The 19,123-nt window shown below is 41.7% G+C and overlaps 4 protein-coding genes across 5 annotated transcripts; 1 reads left to right on the top strand and 3 right to left on the bottom strand.

Annotated features, from left to right (window-relative positions):
• Positions 1-143: 143 nt before the first annotated feature.
• On the bottom strand, positions 144-7,161 carry rapsn (receptor-associated protein of the synapse, 43kD). Its single transcript, XM_085359249.1, has 8 exons — positions 6,181-7,161; positions 5,167-5,505; positions 4,423-4,581; positions 3,715-3,813; positions 3,485-3,607; positions 3,308-3,361; positions 2,919-3,118; positions 144-2,655 (listed from the first exon to the last, which is right to left on the bottom strand). Exons 1-8 carry the CDS (start codon positions 6,403-6,405, stop codon positions 2,583-2,585), a joined length of 1,272 nt encoding a protein of 423 aa, XP_085215375.1. The 5' UTR covers positions 6,406-7,161; the 3' UTR covers positions 144-2,582.
• Positions 7,162-8,730: 1,569 nt separating this feature from the next.
• kbtbd4 (kelch repeat and BTB (POZ) domain containing 4) lies at positions 8,731-12,150 on the bottom strand. The gene is made up of 5 exons (XM_085357499.1): positions 12,107-12,150; positions 10,819-11,293; positions 10,589-10,730; positions 10,109-10,215; positions 8,731-10,028 (listed from the first exon to the last, which is right to left on the bottom strand). The coding sequence occupies exons 2-5, from the start codon at positions 11,278-11,280 to the stop codon at positions 9,168-9,170; spliced, it is 1,572 nt and encodes a 523-aa protein (XP_085213625.1). The 5' UTR covers positions 11,281-11,293; positions 12,107-12,150; the 3' UTR covers positions 8,731-9,167.
• A 355-nt stretch (positions 12,151-12,505) lies between these two features.
• Positions 12,506-14,679, top strand: LOC146627961 (protein FAM180B). Its single transcript, XM_085357498.1, has 4 exons — positions 12,506-12,541; positions 13,768-13,953; positions 14,146-14,219; positions 14,311-14,679. Exons 2-4 carry the CDS (start codon positions 13,881-13,883, stop codon positions 14,656-14,658), a joined length of 495 nt encoding a protein of 164 aa, XP_085213624.1. The 5' UTR covers positions 12,506-12,541; positions 13,768-13,880; the 3' UTR covers positions 14,659-14,679.
• A 126-nt stretch (positions 14,680-14,805) lies between these two features.
• On the bottom strand, positions 14,806-18,739 carry ddb2 (damage-specific DNA binding protein 2). 2 transcript variants are annotated; one of them, XM_085357496.1, is made up of 11 exons: positions 18,682-18,739; positions 18,455-18,589; positions 18,267-18,376; positions 17,884-18,075; positions 17,095-17,261; positions 16,600-16,699; positions 16,174-16,351; positions 15,858-16,003; positions 15,383-15,538; positions 15,262-15,307; positions 14,806-15,174 (listed from the first exon to the last, which is right to left on the bottom strand). In XM_085357496.1, exons 1-11 carry the CDS (start codon positions 18,737-18,739, stop codon positions 14,930-14,932), a joined length of 1,533 nt encoding a protein of 510 aa, XP_085213622.1. In that variant the 3' UTR covers positions 14,806-14,929. The 2 variants fall into 2 exon arrangements, with proteins under 2 accessions (XP_085213622.1, XP_085213623.1); XM_085357497.1 differs by having other exon boundaries at positions 18,455-18,593; positions 18,682-18,736.
• Positions 18,740-19,123: the final 384 nt, after the last annotated feature.

The raw sequence follows: 19,123 nt of genomic DNA, 5'->3' as shown, positions 1-19,123 counted from the left end.
GGCGGTTTCAGTAAAAGATGGCCAACTGGTATTTCTGGTTAATCGTGCAAGTCATCCAGAATTCCCTGAAGCTGTGGTAGTGGGTCAGAAAAATTATTTTGTTGCCAAATTACCAAACAAAAATACAAAAATACAGTCACCTTCAAGAGTGTTTTTATTTACCATCATGTTAAACACAAGAAGGACATTTGACTAAATGCATAAACTTACTAACAATGCATCGTAGTCAAACTCTTACAGTCAGTTTCTCAGACATGGATTAACCCTCATCCGAGACAGAAAGAAAGTTTTAGTGAAGGTCTCCATGATCCAGGCTCAATCCATGTCTGGACAGCTGAGACATTATCGAATAAATCATGTTTATATCATGACGTCTAGAAAAACATAACAAATCTACATGTATTTAAATGTTGTGGTATTACTGCATTAATCCGCAAAGGCAAAAACAGAGGTAGTTTAAATTGTTAAAAGACGAGTGGCGGCTGCACTGTCAGTAAAGTTGTTTTTTTTATACTACAGACAAGACAACAAGAATAACCGGCAGATAATATATGTGCATTACAGCGAGTGAGCTACAGGTAAACAGTGAATCAGCATTATTTTGAATGCAGAGAGCTCAAATAAGATTCAGATGCCATTTAAAAGCAAGGTCAAATGGTGCTCTTATAATCAGAGATATAAGTGCTTGTTCAGAAACACTTGTGTAAATGTGTTGCTCTCACTTTTCTCTATCTCCAATGTGCACTTAAAGTATTTCAAAAGGCTCCTGTCATTTGTCAACACAAAATCAGATCTTTATCTCCTTATCACTATGCTGTTGAATTTATCAGTGTGTCCCTTTAACGGCCACGGGAGTACTTTAAAGCTATCTACAAGCACAATCTCAACAGGAACTTTAGTGAAAGGAGTTTTAGCTTTTGAGAAAAAGTGGCTTTACGTGAGAAACCTCAGTCTATGACAGCTCTTTCCATAGCGTTCCTTAGAAATGATTTATAGGGGATACGAATAATAAAAGCCACTAAATAAGAAAGAAAGAAAGAAAGAAATACTTATGCAGTCACATGGGTGCATATTTTGAAGTATCTAAACTTTTTTTTCTGCATCGTAAATAAAATAAAAAAAACATGCAACCCCTCACTGACATGATATCTCAGTTAAAGTGGCTTCGCTAAAATACCTTTCCAAGTAAATATTTTAAATATACAGAGATTTCACCATTTCACAAATACAATACATTAAAATACACTGAACGCATTTGCCCCCAAATAACTGTGTGTAAGTGTGTGATTGGTCAAAGATCCTTTCCCCGTAGGGTTTTCTTCTCAAAACGTTTTGAACAGGTGAAAACAGGTGTGCACACGGGTGTCCACTGTTCATAGACATAAACTACACCTTTATTGGCTGCTATTTCCAAGCACAATGTGCGCTGCTTGCTACACAACAACATTCAACATTTCGTATTTACTGCTGTTTACACTTAGCTAGATTAATGTGATGGTGTTGGGTTTAGTATGTTGCTCTGTTTTTGTTTGTTTTTTTGCTTATTTTCTCTTCTTTCTCTTTTTAAGTGCCCTCTCTCACTGTCCCTCTTCCCTTCCGTTTTTCTTTTCCTTCATCTTTCTTTCTCCGTTTCCTATCCCTCAGTCATGTCTGTCCCGTCTGTAACAACTGAAAATATAATAAAATAAATAATAACAACAAAGGTCGATCAAATGGACCAATACGACAAGGCCATGATGATCCATTTGGCAAAGTAAATCCATTGGGTATCCTTGTTGGTCTTCAGGCAACAATTCTGACGGCTAAAGAACCAAATGGGACAGGCAAAGAAAAAAACCCCAAAAAAACCGTTTTGAATTAATGAATGTGAAACATTCCCAGCAATGAAAGGAAAAAGGAAACTGGCTGGCTCCTGGATTTCTGTGAATAAGGACAGAAGAAAACAGCTGCATGTACCTGTTTTGTAAAGACATACTAGTTTTTGAATGGTTAAGAGATTTTAGTTCGTTTCAGGACTTACAAAACACGTCAAATAAATCAAACTTTTAAAAGAAATTAACATGAGAATAGTATGTACACAGGTTTCAGTAATAAATATGGCTCAACTGTTGTGCTGTAAAAAGTCAGCATTGAATCTTTGAATCTGAACAAAAAGTCACGACACTAAGTCTGGGGAGATGTAATTTCGTCTCACTTTGTACTAAGCAATTCCAGTGTATAAAATAACAATCACACTATGTTGTAAATGTTCTTTTTACGGTCGGTCTCCTGTTTAAATGCTGCAACAGACGGCCAGTCATCAGAGACCATGTAGGCTCTTCAGCTTATCTCGAATTGCAACACTTCCATCGGTTATACCTCCTTTGTCAGCTTCAGACTGTTGTCTAAGAAAGATGGATGCCTTGATCGTGTCTTCTGAGCAACATGCTTCGACATTCTGGATTCAGTTCAGCATCCTCTGCTCAGAGCAATGAAACACTCCTCAGCACCTCCTAAGGCTACCTGCGTCTCTCAGATCAGTCAGGAGCCTGTGAGGCACCATGCCGTGTCTGCAGATCCAACGCTCAAACGCAGCCTCGCAATCACACAAATCCCGGCTTCATGGAGGACTTGAAGCATTTAGGACAACCTTTTGTCCCATTTGTCTGGAGACACCTGAAAGACAAAGAAATATGGGAAATACACTCTTTAAACTACATCTAGATTTGGTTATGAGAACAATTTATAGGTGAAGAAAATCCGAATCACAATCGGCACTTTGTTGTTTCTGCAAAGTTGTGATGCATGCCCAATCGAGTAGGATCAGTGGCAAAACATTTCATCATTCGTCCAAGTGCCTCGTTTTTCTCCCACTGAAAACACTGCATTTCTCCAATGTAATGTAACTAATACCAGGCGAGATTTGAACAGACACCCACTTGAGATGGAAAATGTGGGAACAGGGTAAGGCTTGCAGCTTTTGGTCCCTGTCCCCGATGGACTCTCCACACATGCCGCAGTAGAGCTCCAGCTCCTCGACACACTGGAGGAACTTCACCACCTGCTCTCTGACCTCATTCAGCTGCCCCCTGCTCCGGTAAATCCCTTCACTCAAGCAGTGAACCTTCAGTGTGCACAGCTTGTATAAGAGAAAGAATCACAATGTCATTGCTTTAAAGTTTAAAAGCATGAGAAACTAGTGCTTAAAATCTTCAGGTGTCTTGTTTTGTTTAACCAACAGTCATCTTTACAACTACGACTGAAAGAAAACAAATCTAGAATGAGAAATGGCTAAACTATCCCTGCAGCTCTTTTCCTGTTCAGTTACCTTGTTTCCCATTCCATCCGCCAATTCCTGTGCTCGCTGCAAAGAATCAAGAGCCTGGAACATGAACAGGAACAGGAACAGGAACACTTTATAAATACCAGATAATTATTTTGAGTACAAATAAAACATTGTGTCCCTTTACTGTCAGAATTTATATTTGTGTAAACTGTAGGGCACCTTGTCAAATTCTTTCTGCAGAAGCCAGCACTTTGCCACTCCCAGATGGACGTGTGCTTGCCCAAGACGGTTTCCTATCTCAGTCATAATACCCAGCGCAGACTCATAACGAGGGAATGCTTTCTGAACATATGAAGAGAAAAAAACCCAAAAAGGTAAATGCACAGACTAGTTGTAGATGACCAGTTTTGAAATTTTACATTAATGTGAATGCAATATTGGTACTATACATCAACATCATGTCTGCAGCGATGAATGTCTGCAAAGTTTAGCAAGCACAGAGCCTGAAGAGGCCGGTCACCATGCTGCAGGGCAATCTTCATGGACTCCTGTTGAAGCAAAAGACAGATTAGTTATTGGTACAAAGTAAAGAGCAGACATTAGAAGAGTCCTACCTCCATCATGTAACACCAACACCCTGAACTAAATTGAAACTCTAAGCTGCATCCTCTCAACTGCAGTTACACAGATTTATTTGTATCGCAGTGTGCATTTAAAGAGAGATGTGATAGAATAAATATGAGCCGTTGTCCGTGGTATCCTGAGTATGTCCGGATGCATAAACTGTTGGGTTAAATGTGATAAATCTGAAATGCATCCTGCTGTCTTGTTACTATACTTCTACACTCAGAGGCAATGAAATCGAGTTATCTTTCACCCCCCCAGTACATAATTAGAACAGAGCAAAGACTAAATCCACCCTCTTCATTAACACTTTAAACCGCGCCTCTCTGAGCATATTTTTGTCAGGGTCTAAGGCCTCGTACAAAAGAACAACTGCCACTTGCACCTGTCGGCAGCGCAGCATCTACTGTCTCTGCAGCTCCAACTTCAGAGCAATCAAAGGCACGGGGGTTGGGTCAGCAAGATGGCGAGGAAGGCTCTGAGTTATGTAAGTTTGTCTCTGAGGACAGTAATGATGTGTTATAAAACAATACCTCACAGCACTCCATGGCATCTGGCAGGCGCTCCAGTTTCCTGTAGGCTACAGACATGTGGTACTGGCTCATGGCTCGATACTTGAGGCTCCAGCCTTTGCCGTAGTCATTGACAAGCTCGGCCGCTTTGCAGGGGAAGAACAGGGCTTTCTCAAAGTCCTGTAGGCACATGTGAATGACCACTTAGGTGACACCAGAAAAGGGTGCCACATCTTTTTAGATACTACTAGCATTAGCATTTTGGTTTTTAATCTTCTTAACAAGAGCACTCAGACAATATTAAATCGCGTTGCGATGCAGGATGTAATATTTTTTTGTGTCATAAAATAACGTGACACATGAGTGCATTCTTCAAGCAGAACTTCATCACTATCCCATTGAAACCAATCCTCTCTGGGAAGCCAGAGGATTACATATACAAATCTCAGATGTCAAGGGTACTACAAAAAAGAAAAAAACACACACCAGCCGGCCAACTCACTCAGCTCTTGTTTTACAATGCCCAGCACTACACAGGCTAAGCATTGATGATGTTGGCTCAGATGTTCTGCAGTGTTGTCATACTCTGTGAATACGCTGGCAAAATCATTGATTGTGGAATCACACGTGCAGTCCAGTGAATGTACAAAGTATGTACGATTTTTACATTTATTTATCGGTAATCGCTCATTTTTATTGAAACTGAGCAAAATGTAATGATGGGAAAACAAGAATCGCTTGTCAGAAAAACAGCTTTTTGAGTACCTTAAGCTGGACGTAGATATTTCCCAGACTGCAGCAGACTCTGCACTCCAGCATCTTGTCGTCGTTGTTGTGTGCATAGCGCAGGGCTTTCTCGTAGCTCTCCAGGGCCTTCTGGAAGACACTGAGACCCAGGAAGGCATTGCCCATGCTAAGACATACCTGGCCATTGAGTTGCAGGCTGACAGTGGTGCCCTGCATGTTTAAGCAGGTCTTACAGTATGAGACTGTTTTCTGGAAGTCGCACAGCTTCTCGTTGCTGCGTGCCAAGTTCAGGTAGCCCTCCGTCAGGTAGTCTGGGTCCTCCATTTCTCTGGCTGTGTCAATTTGTTCAAGGGCATACTGCAGATAGAGTAAGAGGATAAATGTTGCAGGGAACAGGCATAGTCTTCAACTTCACGCAGATTCAAAGACTTTTTAATTCGTTAAATTCATTCAGACATAAGACCCCTACTTTTTTACAGTTCTCATTAAAGCCGAGTTAGTGAGAGCGGGCGCTGCTTCAGGAAGGATGATTATGTCAACAAGACACCCCACACTCATACTTAGGTTGCAGAGCACTTATTTACTCCGCATCATGTGGAAGCCACAAATTAACCCATGCTTCTCAAGTTCGCTGTGGTTGGAAGAAGGTAACCTTTGACCTCTTCTCATGAAATAATCAATGACACATTGCGGAAATGTTACAATGCTACAACTGTGTAAACGGTGGCACTTCACAGCTGACATGATGACATTTAAAATTATGAGATATTCAGTGACATTTAGTAACTGGAACAGGAACTGCACACACACGCCTACTGCTGTTTGCATTAAGAAAAATGTAATCGCACAGTATGCAAAATGTGAATAATGTCTTAACATTAGTAATATAAATAAAGCGTGGCTGTTTAGTCCTGGAATATGAGTCATACAAGTATGAGCTACGGTTATTGAGGTAGATTTTTTTACTCCTTTACAGAAATGCTAGATATACTATACCATTATACGTGGCTCGCTGTGGTTTTGATAGCCTACCTTTAGCATGTCTTTGTACTTTCCCATTTCTGAGTGAGCTGTGATCAGGCACCCCAGCACTCGAAACTTTCCTCCGGGATCTGAGGTCTTTTCCAACACTTTTGTCCACACATGCAGAGCTTTGTCTGTCTGATTGGACTGATACAACTTTAGACCCTTCTCTATCTGCTGCTTGGTTTGGTCCTGGCCCATCTCTGGTGCAAGGTGCCTCATAAAAATATTCATTCGTTTAGGCCATGCAATTTCAGTGAGGCAGCAAGAAAATAGATCCTTGCCATGAACAGTACAACTCCAAAGAAGATCCCCTGAAGATGATCCCTCTGAGAGGTTTGTGCCAGAAGGCCCACAGGATCCCGCTCTATCAGCTCCGGCTGTGCTGAGATGGAAAGGAAACTGGATCCACCAAAATGAGAAGGCGACACACCAAGACCATTATTACCAAACGGTTTACGGAGAGCTGAAGGGCCAAGCAAATATCCTCCCCATTTAACCGAGCCACGTTTCCCCTTCACCATTAAGCATTTGCAAAATTCTCTCTCAGATTTCCTTTCGAAACACGTCAAAGAAAAATGTTTCCCAAGCAGTGTGATAGCAGTGGTATCCCAGAATATCTAGTCCCTCCACACCCACCGAAAGGAATTCTCAGCACCCCGGTGTCCAACCCGCCCCCCTCCGCTTTCCTCCTACTGCTGGCGCTACAGCAGATGGCCCTGTCACTCTAGACCATGTGTCCCTTCAGGAATTATGTTCTGCCCTCAGCAAACCGTCCCAAGGTCACTACAGCTCCTAGCAATCTACCTTTACACTAAACATTACTCAAGGACTAACTACACGAGTGACATCACAAACTTCTGTAGACTTAAAAGCACTCATCCGCAAAAACATCCGACCAGATCCTCACATGGGCGGCGGTGAACTGTGACACCGTTTCGCGAGCAGCTTATATCCAGACATTCAAACTGCGCCCGTCTTACTGGTGCTCTTAGCTTCAATTCCTATTGCGAGTCCTTATGGAGACTCATATGTGGCCCCAGAAACCCCCACCCCTCATCAACTGATGCTTAGAATAGTTCACAAAGTCTGACATGTTACTGGGCTTGGGTTTCAGCTGCATAGCCTCCTGCAAAACATCAATGGGATCAAAGTTTTGGCGTCTGTGTGGTTGCTTTCTCTCCTTCGATGCCCCTTTTATCTCACAAGGACATAAACAGATAAATGTTAATTAAGTACTTTTTCTTTTTTCAGGAAAAGTTTTCCAGACCTACACAGGCACAATTTGTAAGTGCATCACTGTATCTAAACACAGGATCAATGGTAGCATTGTTAATTCATTAAAGGTTATAAATATCAAAACAACCACTCAAAGCTTGTAGCTACAGCAATATATTTAACATTTCAGATAATGGTTAACTTGAACATGTATGGTGTACATCAAAAAATACAATCTTGAGACAAGAAAATCTGAAAAGTTAAAAAACACCCTTTGTTATCATGTCTGCACACACCAACTTAAAGTGCCCGTACTATGCTTTCATGTTTCCATTAACCTTCAGTCTGACACATTTAGTGCATGTAAACCTACCTTCTGTTCTGTGACTTATCTTATGTAACACATAAGCATAATACCCGCCCGATGGTTAGTTTAATTTAAAAAAGGTGCCTGAATTACATCCACAATCCACCATAATTTCCTGGGAATCACAAAAAACTTTCCTGGTACAATACTACAACAATGGTTATCATAATGCAAGTATCCTCTGCAATACTTCACATCTGTGGAACTGTAGAAAAATAATCCTAGAAAGGCATTAAAAAGTATGAGTTATGTATTTAAGCACTGTGGTGTCAATAATAATACATGTATTATTCTTATTTTTATTATTACTGGCACATTGTGCTTCAAGCCTTCATTCCAGATTCAGTGGTGATTCAAACAAAATTCAGTCAAAAAACAAGAAACAGATGGACACAAAAATGAAAAGAATTAAGATTTATAATCTTTTTGTAAACCTATAGTTATTAAAATCATTACAGTAAGATTTACATTTTAATGCCAATTCATTATATTTAGCTCCCCGTGAATTTCTTACCTATGATATATACTGTGTTATTAATATTTTGTCCCACCTTGTCATGTTCAAACTAAAACAGCTGTTGTTTTGTTTTGCTTCTTTTTAAAATAGCAAATTCCCAATCAATATTTTCTCTTCACGGCTAAAATCTTGCTAACAGCAACACTGTGTGACGAAATGTGATGACCATTCACATAAGTTGGAGCTATTGTTTAATATTTATATTTACAGATAAAAATAGTCATTCAGAAAAAGTCAGATGCTGCAATATATTTTGAATATAGCTTAAGCTTTCCATAACCATTGTGGGTTATGTACATTAGGCAACTTTGCTTTGCTTTGATCATTCTAACAAACCAATCAGAGCAAAGTGTTTTTCTCCGGAGTGGGCTTTAAACAGGGCAATAGTTATTGGAATGAAAAGGCCGTGTACACACTCAACATTAAAGTATGTAAACTTATTCTAGTAGACTCTGAAAACAAGTATAACATGAGCACTTTAAAAACATCTTATGATATCTGACCTACAATATCATGACACACTTACAATATAGTGACAGATGCCTTGTGTTCATTAATATTTTTACACTGAAGCTGTTCATGCGTGTCAGTAAATGAGGAGTGCACAGAAAACAATAGATTAGTTCATCACTTTTCACAGCACAAATTAGATTCTCGGCAAAGGAGCCGACAATGAGACACGTTGTAGTACAAGCGACACACCGCTGAACTGTTGTTGTGGGGCCGGTGGTGGAGTCTGAATGGAATAAGTGACACAGCTGAGTAAATACAACTCGTGGACAAATTTCTTCACAGGACGTCTCCATGAGTGAAGTCTTGGTCAGTCAACCAACAGTCTTCCCTGATTCTCTGTGGCTGGTGTGTTGACCACAGTGTGAACATACCGCGGAGAGGTTAGGCCAAAACAAACTGCCAGTTTGTGAGGAGGATCTTAATACCTCTGATTACGGAGACGACAGACGTCGCCGGGTTAAACTTTAAAGTATTTGCGTCTCCTTTCTTACATTTGTCTCTGAAGACGTAAATACAGCCATTACAACTGGCCACCTTCCACAGTGACGGGACACAGCTCCACACTTCGGGGAAGCGCAGGCGTGTGAAGCTCTCGAGCAGTGGGTTGTAACACACCAATGAGTCTCCTTCTCCTACGATAAAAATCACGTCCATGTGGACTGCTGCGTGCATGCAGCCGGCGAACGGCAGCATGTAAGGTTTGATCTGGCACTTTTGGGAGGAGGTGTCGAAGCACTGAATGAGGCGAGAAGGCTTTGTGAAAAAATCCATGTCGTTCTCCTCCCCTCCCAGCAGGTAGATGGTGCCTCCCAGGTTGACGCCAGCAGCCCCCGACACTGCAGTGTCCAGCTGGTTGGTCTCTGTCCACATGTTGTCCTTCACTGTGTAGTAGATGACGGCATTAGAGAGCGTGTCCTGCAGCGTTTTACCTCCCAGTGAGTAGATGGCATCCTCAGTGGAGACGGACACCATAGTGTGGTGGAGGCGGTCTCTGGGAAGTGGTGCGCAACGCTCCCAGTCCATCGTGTGCATGTTGCACTTCCACATGCGCCGCGGGATAGAACCCCCCACCACATATAGGTCCCCTCCATGTTTGCAGGCTGCGGTGATCTGATGACATAAACTGTTCTGGCCGCTCACACTGATCGCATCATCCTCATCGCAGTGCAGTGACACGGCCAGAGAGTGAGTTCTCGTCTCCTCCTTGCCAATCAGGTAAATATGGACATTCTCACCAATTTCCTGAAGACGAAGAAAAGGAAACATCAGCAATGTAAATGTTTTTTAAAAATATTTTACAGCTCCATATGAGAGAAAATTACCTTAAGATTTTCTTGAAGGATGCAAGAAAACTCCTCTCTCTCAACTTTATTGTGATTTATCCATGACTCGATGGCCACTGTTGGATTCTGAGAACTTGGAACGCCATCTGAACACAAACACAAGGCATGTTTGAAACTAGATCAGAAGATGTGGGTTTTTTTCCTGTTAAAGGATCATAAAAATGTTTTCTCCGTTAAGATTGTAAAAATTTAAAAAGGCCTTTTTTTGAAGAATATCTAGATTTAGCGTTGTTTTGTTGTTGTTGTTTTCAGATTAGTTCAGGCACAGTGTTCATTATTCACACATCCTACTTTCAGGATTTAAATAAATATTAATGCATCAATTGTTGAACTCAAAGCCAATAATAATACCCTTGTTTAAAATAATAATTAGCAATGCAACATTAAAATCCTAAATGTATTTTAATAAATATGTAAAAACAATTGCTAGTCTGGTGACAGAGAAGCAAAATGTTATACCTTTGATGATATCTAGTAGCAGACAGAGGGGCAGATTTAGAAACTCTTCAGTCTGGTGCAGCTGGGCCAGGTGGATTTTAGCACAGTGCTTCGCAGTAGTATACAGCTCCTGATCACTGTGTCTGTCTGCAAGCCACATCACCTAGATGAAAAAGGAATTACTTGTATTGCAGCACCATTGCCAAGAAGCAAGGACTATGAGAACAGGTGTTACAAAAACAATAATTCACCTGCAAGCAGTTCTTGACCTCCACTGTTCGGGAGAGGAAGCGCGAGCATTCTTCAAACAGAGCAGTCAGCTGGTACATGTCCGCCATCTCATAGGTGTCCTGCAGCTCCTCCACCCTCAGTTTAATGGTACCATGGTAGATGTAGTCAATCAGCAGCTGGAAGACGGTAGCGCTGACATCCTTAAGCTCGATAATGCGGTTGTGCGACTCTTTGAGATTGGAGGTGAACATGGAGCGGAAAAAGCTGCTCTGCGCAGAGAGCACCAGGCGGTGCAGGTGAAACTCTTTGCCGTCAACGGTGATGGTGACATCAGCAAACAAGCCGTCCTCCAGGCAGAGATCCATAATACTCTTCACCACTCGGCTCGAGTGGGAGCGGTCCGTGAACGTGTACCCCAGGAAGTAGTTTTCCTCGCCCACAGATCCCCCAACACTGAGGCCACCCTCCTCACTGGACTCCATCTTTTCTGCTCGCCTGTGAAAAAGTAACAAACACTGATCGACGTGTTTATACTCAGATGTCAGTATATTTTCAGCATATCTAGTTAATAATAACATGCCAATTTTCCAATAAAACCTGTCTCCAATGAGATGATATGGTTCAAATTTCAGTGAATGTAACTAACTAGCCTATTCGCATAAGTATATGTGAATAGGCAATGAGTCACTTTTGGAGTATAAACTAAAAACAGATGATAAAGAAAACTCTCGAACTCTTTAAAATTAATGACTATTTGAATTATTATAACAACATAAATGTAAACCATTCTAACACGGTTAAGTATGTAACTCTGAATAGCTGTCCTATACATCCTTAAAACTTAAAACAGAAAGTCTTTCAGAGCGTTTACACATAACCTTGCCATTTATTTTAAGTTGCTGCCACATGCTTTGTAAATTTTATTCGTTGGCCGATTAAGTGTCATTCACAAATGTTTCTAAATTGTCGCCAACATCAGGAATTTAGCGAGTTAATTCACAAATAAACAACTCAGTGAGTGCAGATACCATGCTAGCTGCTCAAAACTCTGTCAAGATGCCATTAAATGTAACGATAAAACCCTGCAGTTACATTATATTTACTACGTTAATCGTGTTAGCTGTGCTGCGTTCACGGATAGGATTAGCTAGCATTAGCACTAAAGCAGTTAGCAGACTACAATCCTCTGGAGCACAAATTCCACCGTAAAATTATGTCGACTGTGTTATTACTAGGGCTGTGAATGAGGCAAAAAATAAAAATAAAAACGCAAGGCTTTAAATGTGAGTAACAAACAAATACGGTTACCTTTATCTCCACTACTCTATCATTCAGAAGGAGCTAAACTGTTCACCGGAAGTAAATAAACTTTTTCAGAACGCAAATATGACACATTCACCGGCACCAATGGGTGCTACTGCATCCCTGTGGTTAAGCTGTGTTACTGCGGTTTCTTCAACTTGCAGTCAAGTGTGTGCCACAGCCCCCTGCTGGGCCCTAAGGATACTACACGTGGGGCGCGACAACTCACTTAACATACAAAAAATTAAAACCAAAAAAATACAAAAAAATCATCCTAATTAAATGTTTACGTCAAAACGAATCCCCAAAGCCACATGGTTTACACACCTGTTTATCTATCTAATCTGCCAATCACATACAGCAACTCATGCCATGCACTCTAGCATGTCGACGTACTCTCTCTCTCTCTCGCTCTCTCTCACAGCTATGACACTTAGGATGGTATGTACATCTGTGTGTTGTCTTGGTATGGGTGGCATGCTTCTTGAATAATATTGTGGCGAGCTCAGAAAAGGAGGAGACGGAGGTGTCGTTTGGTCTTGCTTCCGTGAGCTAGCCAGGGAGCACAGCCGTTTATTAACAATTCTAGAAAACTCTGCCGCTAGCTAATGCTCAGCGCAGCCACAGCACAGCGAAAAAACAACAACACAGGGCGCCCTCTGACCCCGGAAGGACACACCGTCGCAGCGAGAGGGCGTCACCTGTCACTTTGGCAACATAAACAAAATATAACTGTACAAACAGAACCCCGAACAGCCCTGACCCTCTACAATATTTTCGGAGTTTGCCAGTTTCGTCTTGCCTTTTATGTTCTTCTTCTTCCTCCTTCCATCGCAGCAGATCTGCCTCCATCTCAGCCCATCCCTAGCATCCTGTCACACCAACCATCTGCATGCCCTCACTACATCCATGAATCTTCTCTGTGGTCTTTATCTTTTCCTCCTGCCATATTCAACATCCTTTGTGCAATATATAGACTATCCCTCATCCGCATGCATTCAAACCATCTCAGCCTTGCTAACCACCAGTATTGAAACTCAACTACCTTAACTGCCTTTTCTCTTTGCAGCTTCATTGGAACAGGAGTCTCCCTGTCATTCACATACGTGTATTCTGTGTTGCTTATACTGACAGCAACATTTGATCATGCATAATTTAAAAAAAAATAGCAAGGGACACGTGTTCCATCGAGCTGCACTTATTAACAAAGAGGGTGAGCTCTGACAACTTGAATGAATGTCATCCATGCAGTGAATTCTTGCATAAAAGATTGTGAATCAGTGCAGGAATTCTGCTTACATGTGCAGAGCTGGCTGACTCACTGACAGGGAGTCCTGGTAGAGATAAGAAGTTTACACAAAAACACTAAAGTTTAGGAAGGAAAAAAATACGGACTCACCATTTTTCTTTCCTTGAATTATTTATGTTGAGAGTTGCCTCACCTTGAATCCACTTTACCTAATTTCATGTATTTATATTTTTTCTTGTTTTACATGAATATACTGTGCATTCACGTGCTTCCTATGTTTGATGTTCATGCTGGAAATCTGCTCAATAAAAGAACAACAGAATTAGTTGCCTCTCTGAGCTCTGCTCGCTGAAAGCTTTCCATCCGTTTCTGTCTGCTCTGCATCACTGCCAACTGGCTTTTGGTCTCTTTTTCCAAGGTGGAAAAATGCACGGTATTCAGTCTAAGCTGCGCCTGCCTGAAGTCACAAAAGAGTACTAGGAAGAGATGAGGTGAGGAGTGTATTATCTGCCGATAACAATCAGAAGAAGAATGACCGCGAGCTCCCAACTGAAAATCTTCCTCCAGGTCCTTTTGTGGCTTTGCTTTGAGCAGGTGTTGCAGGGTGAGTAACAGAAGGTCCGCTGGCATGGCTGCGAAGAAAAGAGAGAAATTTGAATGTTGTCACTGAATACTGCGTGCAGTTGTGCAGTATGTATCAAAATGGATGAACAGATGTTTATTTGAACCCTGACAGTTTGTCACCACTGACTAATTTGATTACAGTGCAGCTAAACTTCAGTGTTTTCCTGTTTAGATGTGGCTGGAGGCTTAAGTCCAGCTCCTCAGAACACCGACCCACTAGTTTCCAATGCAAACCTGATCTATGAGGTACTTTTCTTTGCTTTACTTAAGGCTACACTTAGGCAAGCTAAATATTACAAATAACTGATGAACATTTGTCCCCCCCCTACTCGTGCAGCTTTTGCTGGGTGGGGTGGAGCTCGATCAGGACAACAACATCGTCCTGCTCGATGAGGAGATGGCGTCGATGAGGCAGGGGCGAGCTTTTCTGTCTCTGATCAATGACAATGTTCCCAGAAGTCTGAGCTCCATGGAGCAGATGGCAGATGCACTCGAGGGCCAGAGGAGCAGACCGATGATGGAGTGGCAGTTTGAAAATGTCGTGCTGAGCATGGTGTACACTGCGCATCAGGCTTGCCACGAGAAGAGGAAAGAGAGACAGGAAGCTTGGGGTGAAGTTCTCCTCAAGCTGGCAAACATCACGGTACACGAACTCCGAGGGAATCATCTCTTCAGATATTCTTAAAATAAAGTTGCATGCAATTAACCACTTGCCTTAAATGTTTCTGGATTTTGTATTAATAAGAAATATGTAATCAAAGAATGACTCAGCCATAAATGAAATGAGCATCTTTATTGTCATACAGTAAAAAAACAAAAAAAACACTGCTTTTGAACACATTTATATATATAAAGACTTTTTAAACATGCAGACAATCTCTGAACGTGGAGACTCAGTAACAATGAATAAACAGCATATGAAACACAGCTTTTTAAGACCTCGGCTGTTTTATAGTTCACTTCTTCCTCATCTGTGTTTGTTTTTGTTTAGTGCGGCCCTTCTTGGTTTTAGTCTCAGTTTCTTCCAGTGAAGCTAGCTTTTTCTTAAGCTTTGCATCCACAGCAGGACCCCTCCGGTTCCCACTGGAGTGTGGCTGACTCCTCCGCTGCCCTCTTAAAACTGAGTTCAATGGTCCTTCCTGCTGAACGTGGTGATCGCCCATCGGTGACTCGTTCTGGTCCCAGACCAGCACAGTTATACCTGGGGAGTGAGCAGGACAGCGCTTTAGTGGGAAGTAAATAAAAACCATGGCTGTTAATAATGTGCAGTACTTGTCCAAGTGCTCACCCATGCCAGATCCAATTGCGTCGCCCATTGGGTTGAATTTGTTGATCTGTAAAAACAGAAGCCGCGATCTTAAAATAATTAAAGTTCTAGTTCTTTATGTTTACAATGAAATGATGCTCACAGATTTGATCCCTGAAGCAGTGGGATCGTACAGCTGACACACGAGCTCTGCTGTGTTGGAGTCAAAGATGTCAATGGTCCTCAGGTCGGCCCCGCAGAAGCGATCGTCGGGGTAACGGCCGGCCACAATTAGATCATACATAGGGTGCCATGTGGCCTACAGCACAATTAAAGCAGAAAAATCTGTTGTCACCAATTATATGAAAATGTTAACATCTCTCCAACAAATTCTTATACCCTATATCGATGGCAAACGGCTGATTTAAATGAACTCTGCCGGTTCTTGCAAGAAGAGTGGTCAAATATCCAGCCAGAATACTAGTGCAGATGTGTGTATACTTTTGACTCTGTGTAAAAATCTATAATAAACTACTTGTGCACGCAATTCTTGTTTGTTAAAGACATTAAAGATGTATGTTGTACAATAATTCCAACGTGCAAAAAGAACAGTTTAAGCCCAAAGACAGGAACCAAACCTTGATGGGTGTGAGGTGCTGAAACTGCCTGTGCGGGTGCTGGATGATGTGCTGAGGCTTTGACCAATCAGAAGATGAGTAGACGCGGATCTCATCGTACTGATCTGTGGTGAGCAGCTTGGAGCAGTCCAAAGGGTTGAAATAGGCTGTGAGGAGATATGAAAATCTTTGTCAATTGGTTTTGCAGATCTTTTAGGTTTAGAACTTAAAAATCTATCAAAGAAATGAATTAAAGACAATTAGAAAACGTTTTCTTTCTTTTTTAATTTTTTTTGAAGTAGTAAGCATGAGAGGTTTTTCCATGAGGAAGTGTTACCTGAGTTGACGGCTTTCTCGTGAGGCATTTCGTACAAGAAGCTTTTCTTGTCCTTCATGTTCCTCAAGTCCCAGAGCTTTACCGTGTGGTCAACTGAGGCCGTCACCAGCAACCAGTCGCATCGGGAGTTGAACTCTGCGTGGGTCACTTTGGCTTTGTGCAATTTGTCACTGAAAATCTGAAACATTAAAACAGAGCAAATCAATTAACATTAAATTGCCACAGAGGAGATTCATGGGTGTAACAAAGGAAGACTTGCACAGGAGAATGCAATCGATAGGAGTGATATGGAAGCAGATGATTGGCTTGGGCGACCCCTAAAGGGAAGGGCCGAAAGAAAAAGTGCTCTGTGTTAAATAAGAACTATAACTGATCCTTTAATTTATCAAAACCAGTGAAAGCCCTCATTAAGAAAGAGGCACACACCTTTTGGCCATCCAAACCCAGAAGTAAAAGCTGCCCCGCATTGTCTCCTGTCACGAGCATCTGTCGGCTTACAGACACGTCAACGCAGCAGTACCAAAAACTACGGAAGAAAAGAGCTACATGTAAGAATTTACAAAATAATGTTTTCCACAAATCATAGCTTTAATTGAAAATAGGATGTATTATACTACGTGACACTTCAACAAGAGATAACATTATATATGCACAATGCTCTCCGCTATCTATGTTTTCTCATTTACCTCTACTGATGTCTACCCATGCATATAGTCATGCTTTTTGAAATCTGCCATTTATTTTTTTTGTATTATAGCCCTGACAAATTACATTTCATAAAATAGGAAAAGAAATATGAAACCTTTTTAATGCTATTAAAAAAATGTGGCAGCAGGATTCCTACAGACACAGTAGAGGGAAATGAAAGAACTTTCCCTTTTTCATAATGCCGAGCATCAGTCTTCTTTAGGAGTTTCTCACCAAACATTGTGGTGATCGTGGCCGCAGTCTTGAGTTCTGGACAGAACAGTGGGTGCGCGGCCCTCAAAACTCTGTGCGGTCAGTGTGCCCTCGCCAGAGGCCACATAGACTCTAGAAAGGTCTGTGGGGCAAAACTTCATCCCTCCGATAAAGTCTCCTGCTCCGTTCTACACACACAAATACAAATGTAGGTCTGTCACCAGGCAGCAGTTATGACTACAACTACCACACAAACGTTCACACCAGCACCAGCCTTAAATCATGCTTTTTATTTGTTTTTGTTTTTTAATGTCTCTGTAAAGCACTTTGAATCACCTTGTTGTTGAATTGTGCTACATAAATAAACTTGCCTTGCCTTGATTACAAGTTCCCCTGAGAGATCTCTGAACTCTCTGTAAGAAGACTGATGCTAGACTAACCCCTAACGCTTTTTGATTTTAGTGCACAGAAGAAAAACAAGTGGACACTCCAGTCTTACTTCAGTGTTTCTGTGCTGGCAAACACTGTTAGCGTTGTCCCACTGAAATCCCGAAGTGCTGTCGTACCCCCCATAGATGAGGTGAACAGCTGAGTGGGATTTAAGTGGTTAAACTTCATGTCTGTCACTGAGTCTCCAGCCCCCATCTAACCAGAGAGCCAACAACAGTGTTTCATTAAGTACAGCTACATCGCACCGCTCTGAAATGCACCACAGCCTGAAGATGCATCTGATCTCTGTTAAAATCAGTTTGCTGAATGTCTTTTTGATCAATCGAAAGAACAAATCAAAACCATTAAACAGGAACTAACCCCTTGAATAAAGGTCTTCTTGGCAGGCGCCTCAAAGTCCCACAGATAAATGTCTCCACCCTTGGACCCCACAGCCAGAGTAGTAGGATGTATCGGATGCCACTCAAGACAGGTGATCCTGCGGTTGAAGGGGCTGCTGCCACCGTGGAAATGATAGGATGACAGAGAGCGAACGAAAGGTTCCTGGAGACACTGGAGAGACAAAAGAGCTAGATTCACACCTGCACTGAATAAATCCAGTAAAAGGAAACGAGAGGTAACAGATGGACTATGACTTATGAACTTGTCCCTGGATTAGATTTTTTTTTTTTTTTAATTACTATTGGAACAGGTGTGAGTATTTTGAGCAGCATTGGGGCCAGCACCACATCAGGCTCTCTTACCTGTCTCATCTGTGAGTGCAAACTCTGGCCCAGAGTGCTCTTGTAGATATAGTGCAGTATGCTCCCGTCCCAACCTCTCTTCTGGACTCCTGCAGACTTGAGAGCAGTCGCTAGAAGACACACGAACCCATTCAAGTGTCACAAAGACAGTGCTGTCACTGGACTGAGGTGTTTTCAGAGCCTCATACCTGATTTTGACGTTTCGCCATTTGTTTTGTCTCGTAGTTTTCTGGAGAGAGTTGGACCGGAGACGCCCTCAGGTGTTTTCTTCACTTTATTCTTTGATCCAGCTGCAGCTGACTTCGTGGGCTTGCTTTTCATTTCTACCTTGTAAACACACAAAGCAACAGTTACTCGTCACAACGCGGACGATTGTGCACTTGTCTGCACTTCTAATGTTCATATTGCTGCTTACCTGTGATGTTTAGTGCTTTAACCCTGCAGTTTAACAGCAAGAACTTCTCTGTTTGCATAACACGACAGTACACGTGACTATGTGCTGAAAAATGTGTGTTTTGTAACTTGTGTCTGTTAAAGCTGGTGAACGGTGGGTGGCACTGTAGAGCCACCATGAAATCTCAGTGTGCACCATGTTTGGAGTTCAAACAACTCAAACTACAAAGTAAGGTAACGGCAACGAAATGCTCACAGAAGATTGCGAAGTAATTCATTGCTCAAATAAATAAAAAATGTCATGTTATGTCAATGTCATGTTAAATTATTAAACTAAATAATTTTCATAAAATATTTAAGAATTGTGTAAAACAAAGAAAGGATTTACATTTCGCTGGTGCAGACATCAAGGACTATTTATGAAGATGAAGAATGAAAGCGGCTGAAAGACGTTTGTACATTAT

This window comes from Diplotaxodon limnothrissa, linkage group LG7 (assembly GCF_057381915.1).
Source record: "Diplotaxodon limnothrissa isolate DT_005_m linkage group LG7, D_limnothrissa_male_GT1.1, whole genome shotgun sequence".
Classification (NCBI taxonomy): Eukaryota; Metazoa; Chordata; class Actinopteri; order Cichliformes; family Cichlidae; genus Diplotaxodon; species Diplotaxodon limnothrissa.
This window is presented reverse-complemented; position numbering and strand designations above follow the sequence as displayed.

Bases quoted from the DNA above. Each gene is read 5' to 3' on its own strand.
- ddb2 (XM_085357496.1), bottom strand. From the start codon at position 18,739: ATGCAAACAGAGAAGTTCTTGCTGTTAAACTGCAGGGTTAAAGCACTA. The intron at 17,262-17,883 runs GTTAGTTCCTGT...TTGTGTGTGTAG, and splicing joins AGAAGACCTTTATTCAAGGG to AACGGAGCAGGAGACTTTAT. The intron at 16,352-16,599 runs GTGTGTGCCTCT...TTAATGTTTCAG, and splicing joins TGGGTTTGGATGGCCAAAAG to ATTTTCAGTGACAAATTGCA.
- kbtbd4 (XM_085357499.1), bottom strand. From the start codon at position 11,280: ATGGAGTCCAGTGAGGAGGGTGGCCTCAGTGTTGGGGGATCTGTGGGC. The intron at 10,216-10,588 runs GTATAACATTTT...GTTTGTGTTCAG, and splicing joins GCTACTAGATATCATCAAAG to ATGGCGTTCCAAGTTCTCAG. The intron at 10,029-10,108 runs GTAATTTTCTCT...CTTCGTCTTCAG, and splicing joins TCCTTCAAGAAAATCTTAAG to GAAATTGGTGAGAATGTCCA.
- LOC146627961 (XM_085357498.1), top strand. From the start codon at position 13,881: ATGACCGCGAGCTCCCAACTGAAAATCTTCCTCCAGGTCCTTTTGTGG. The intron at 13,954-14,145 runs GTGAGTAACAGA...TTTCCTGTTTAG, and splicing joins CTTTGAGCAGGTGTTGCAGG to ATGTGGCTGGAGGCTTAAGT. The intron at 14,220-14,310 runs GTACTTTTCTTT...CTACTCGTGCAG, and splicing joins ATGCAAACCTGATCTATGAG to CTTTTGCTGGGTGGGGTGGA.
- rapsn (XM_085359249.1), bottom strand. From the start codon at position 6,405: ATGAATATTTTTATGAGGCACCTTGCACCAGAGATGGGCCAGGACCAA. The intron at 3,814-4,422 runs GTATTGTTTTAT...TTGCTTCAACAG, and splicing joins ATGCCATGGAGTGCTGTGAG to GAGTCCATGAAGATTGCCCT. The intron at 3,608-3,714 runs GTATAGTACCAA...TCATATGTTCAG, and splicing joins GCTGCAGACATGATGTTGAT to AAAGCATTCCCTCGTTATGA.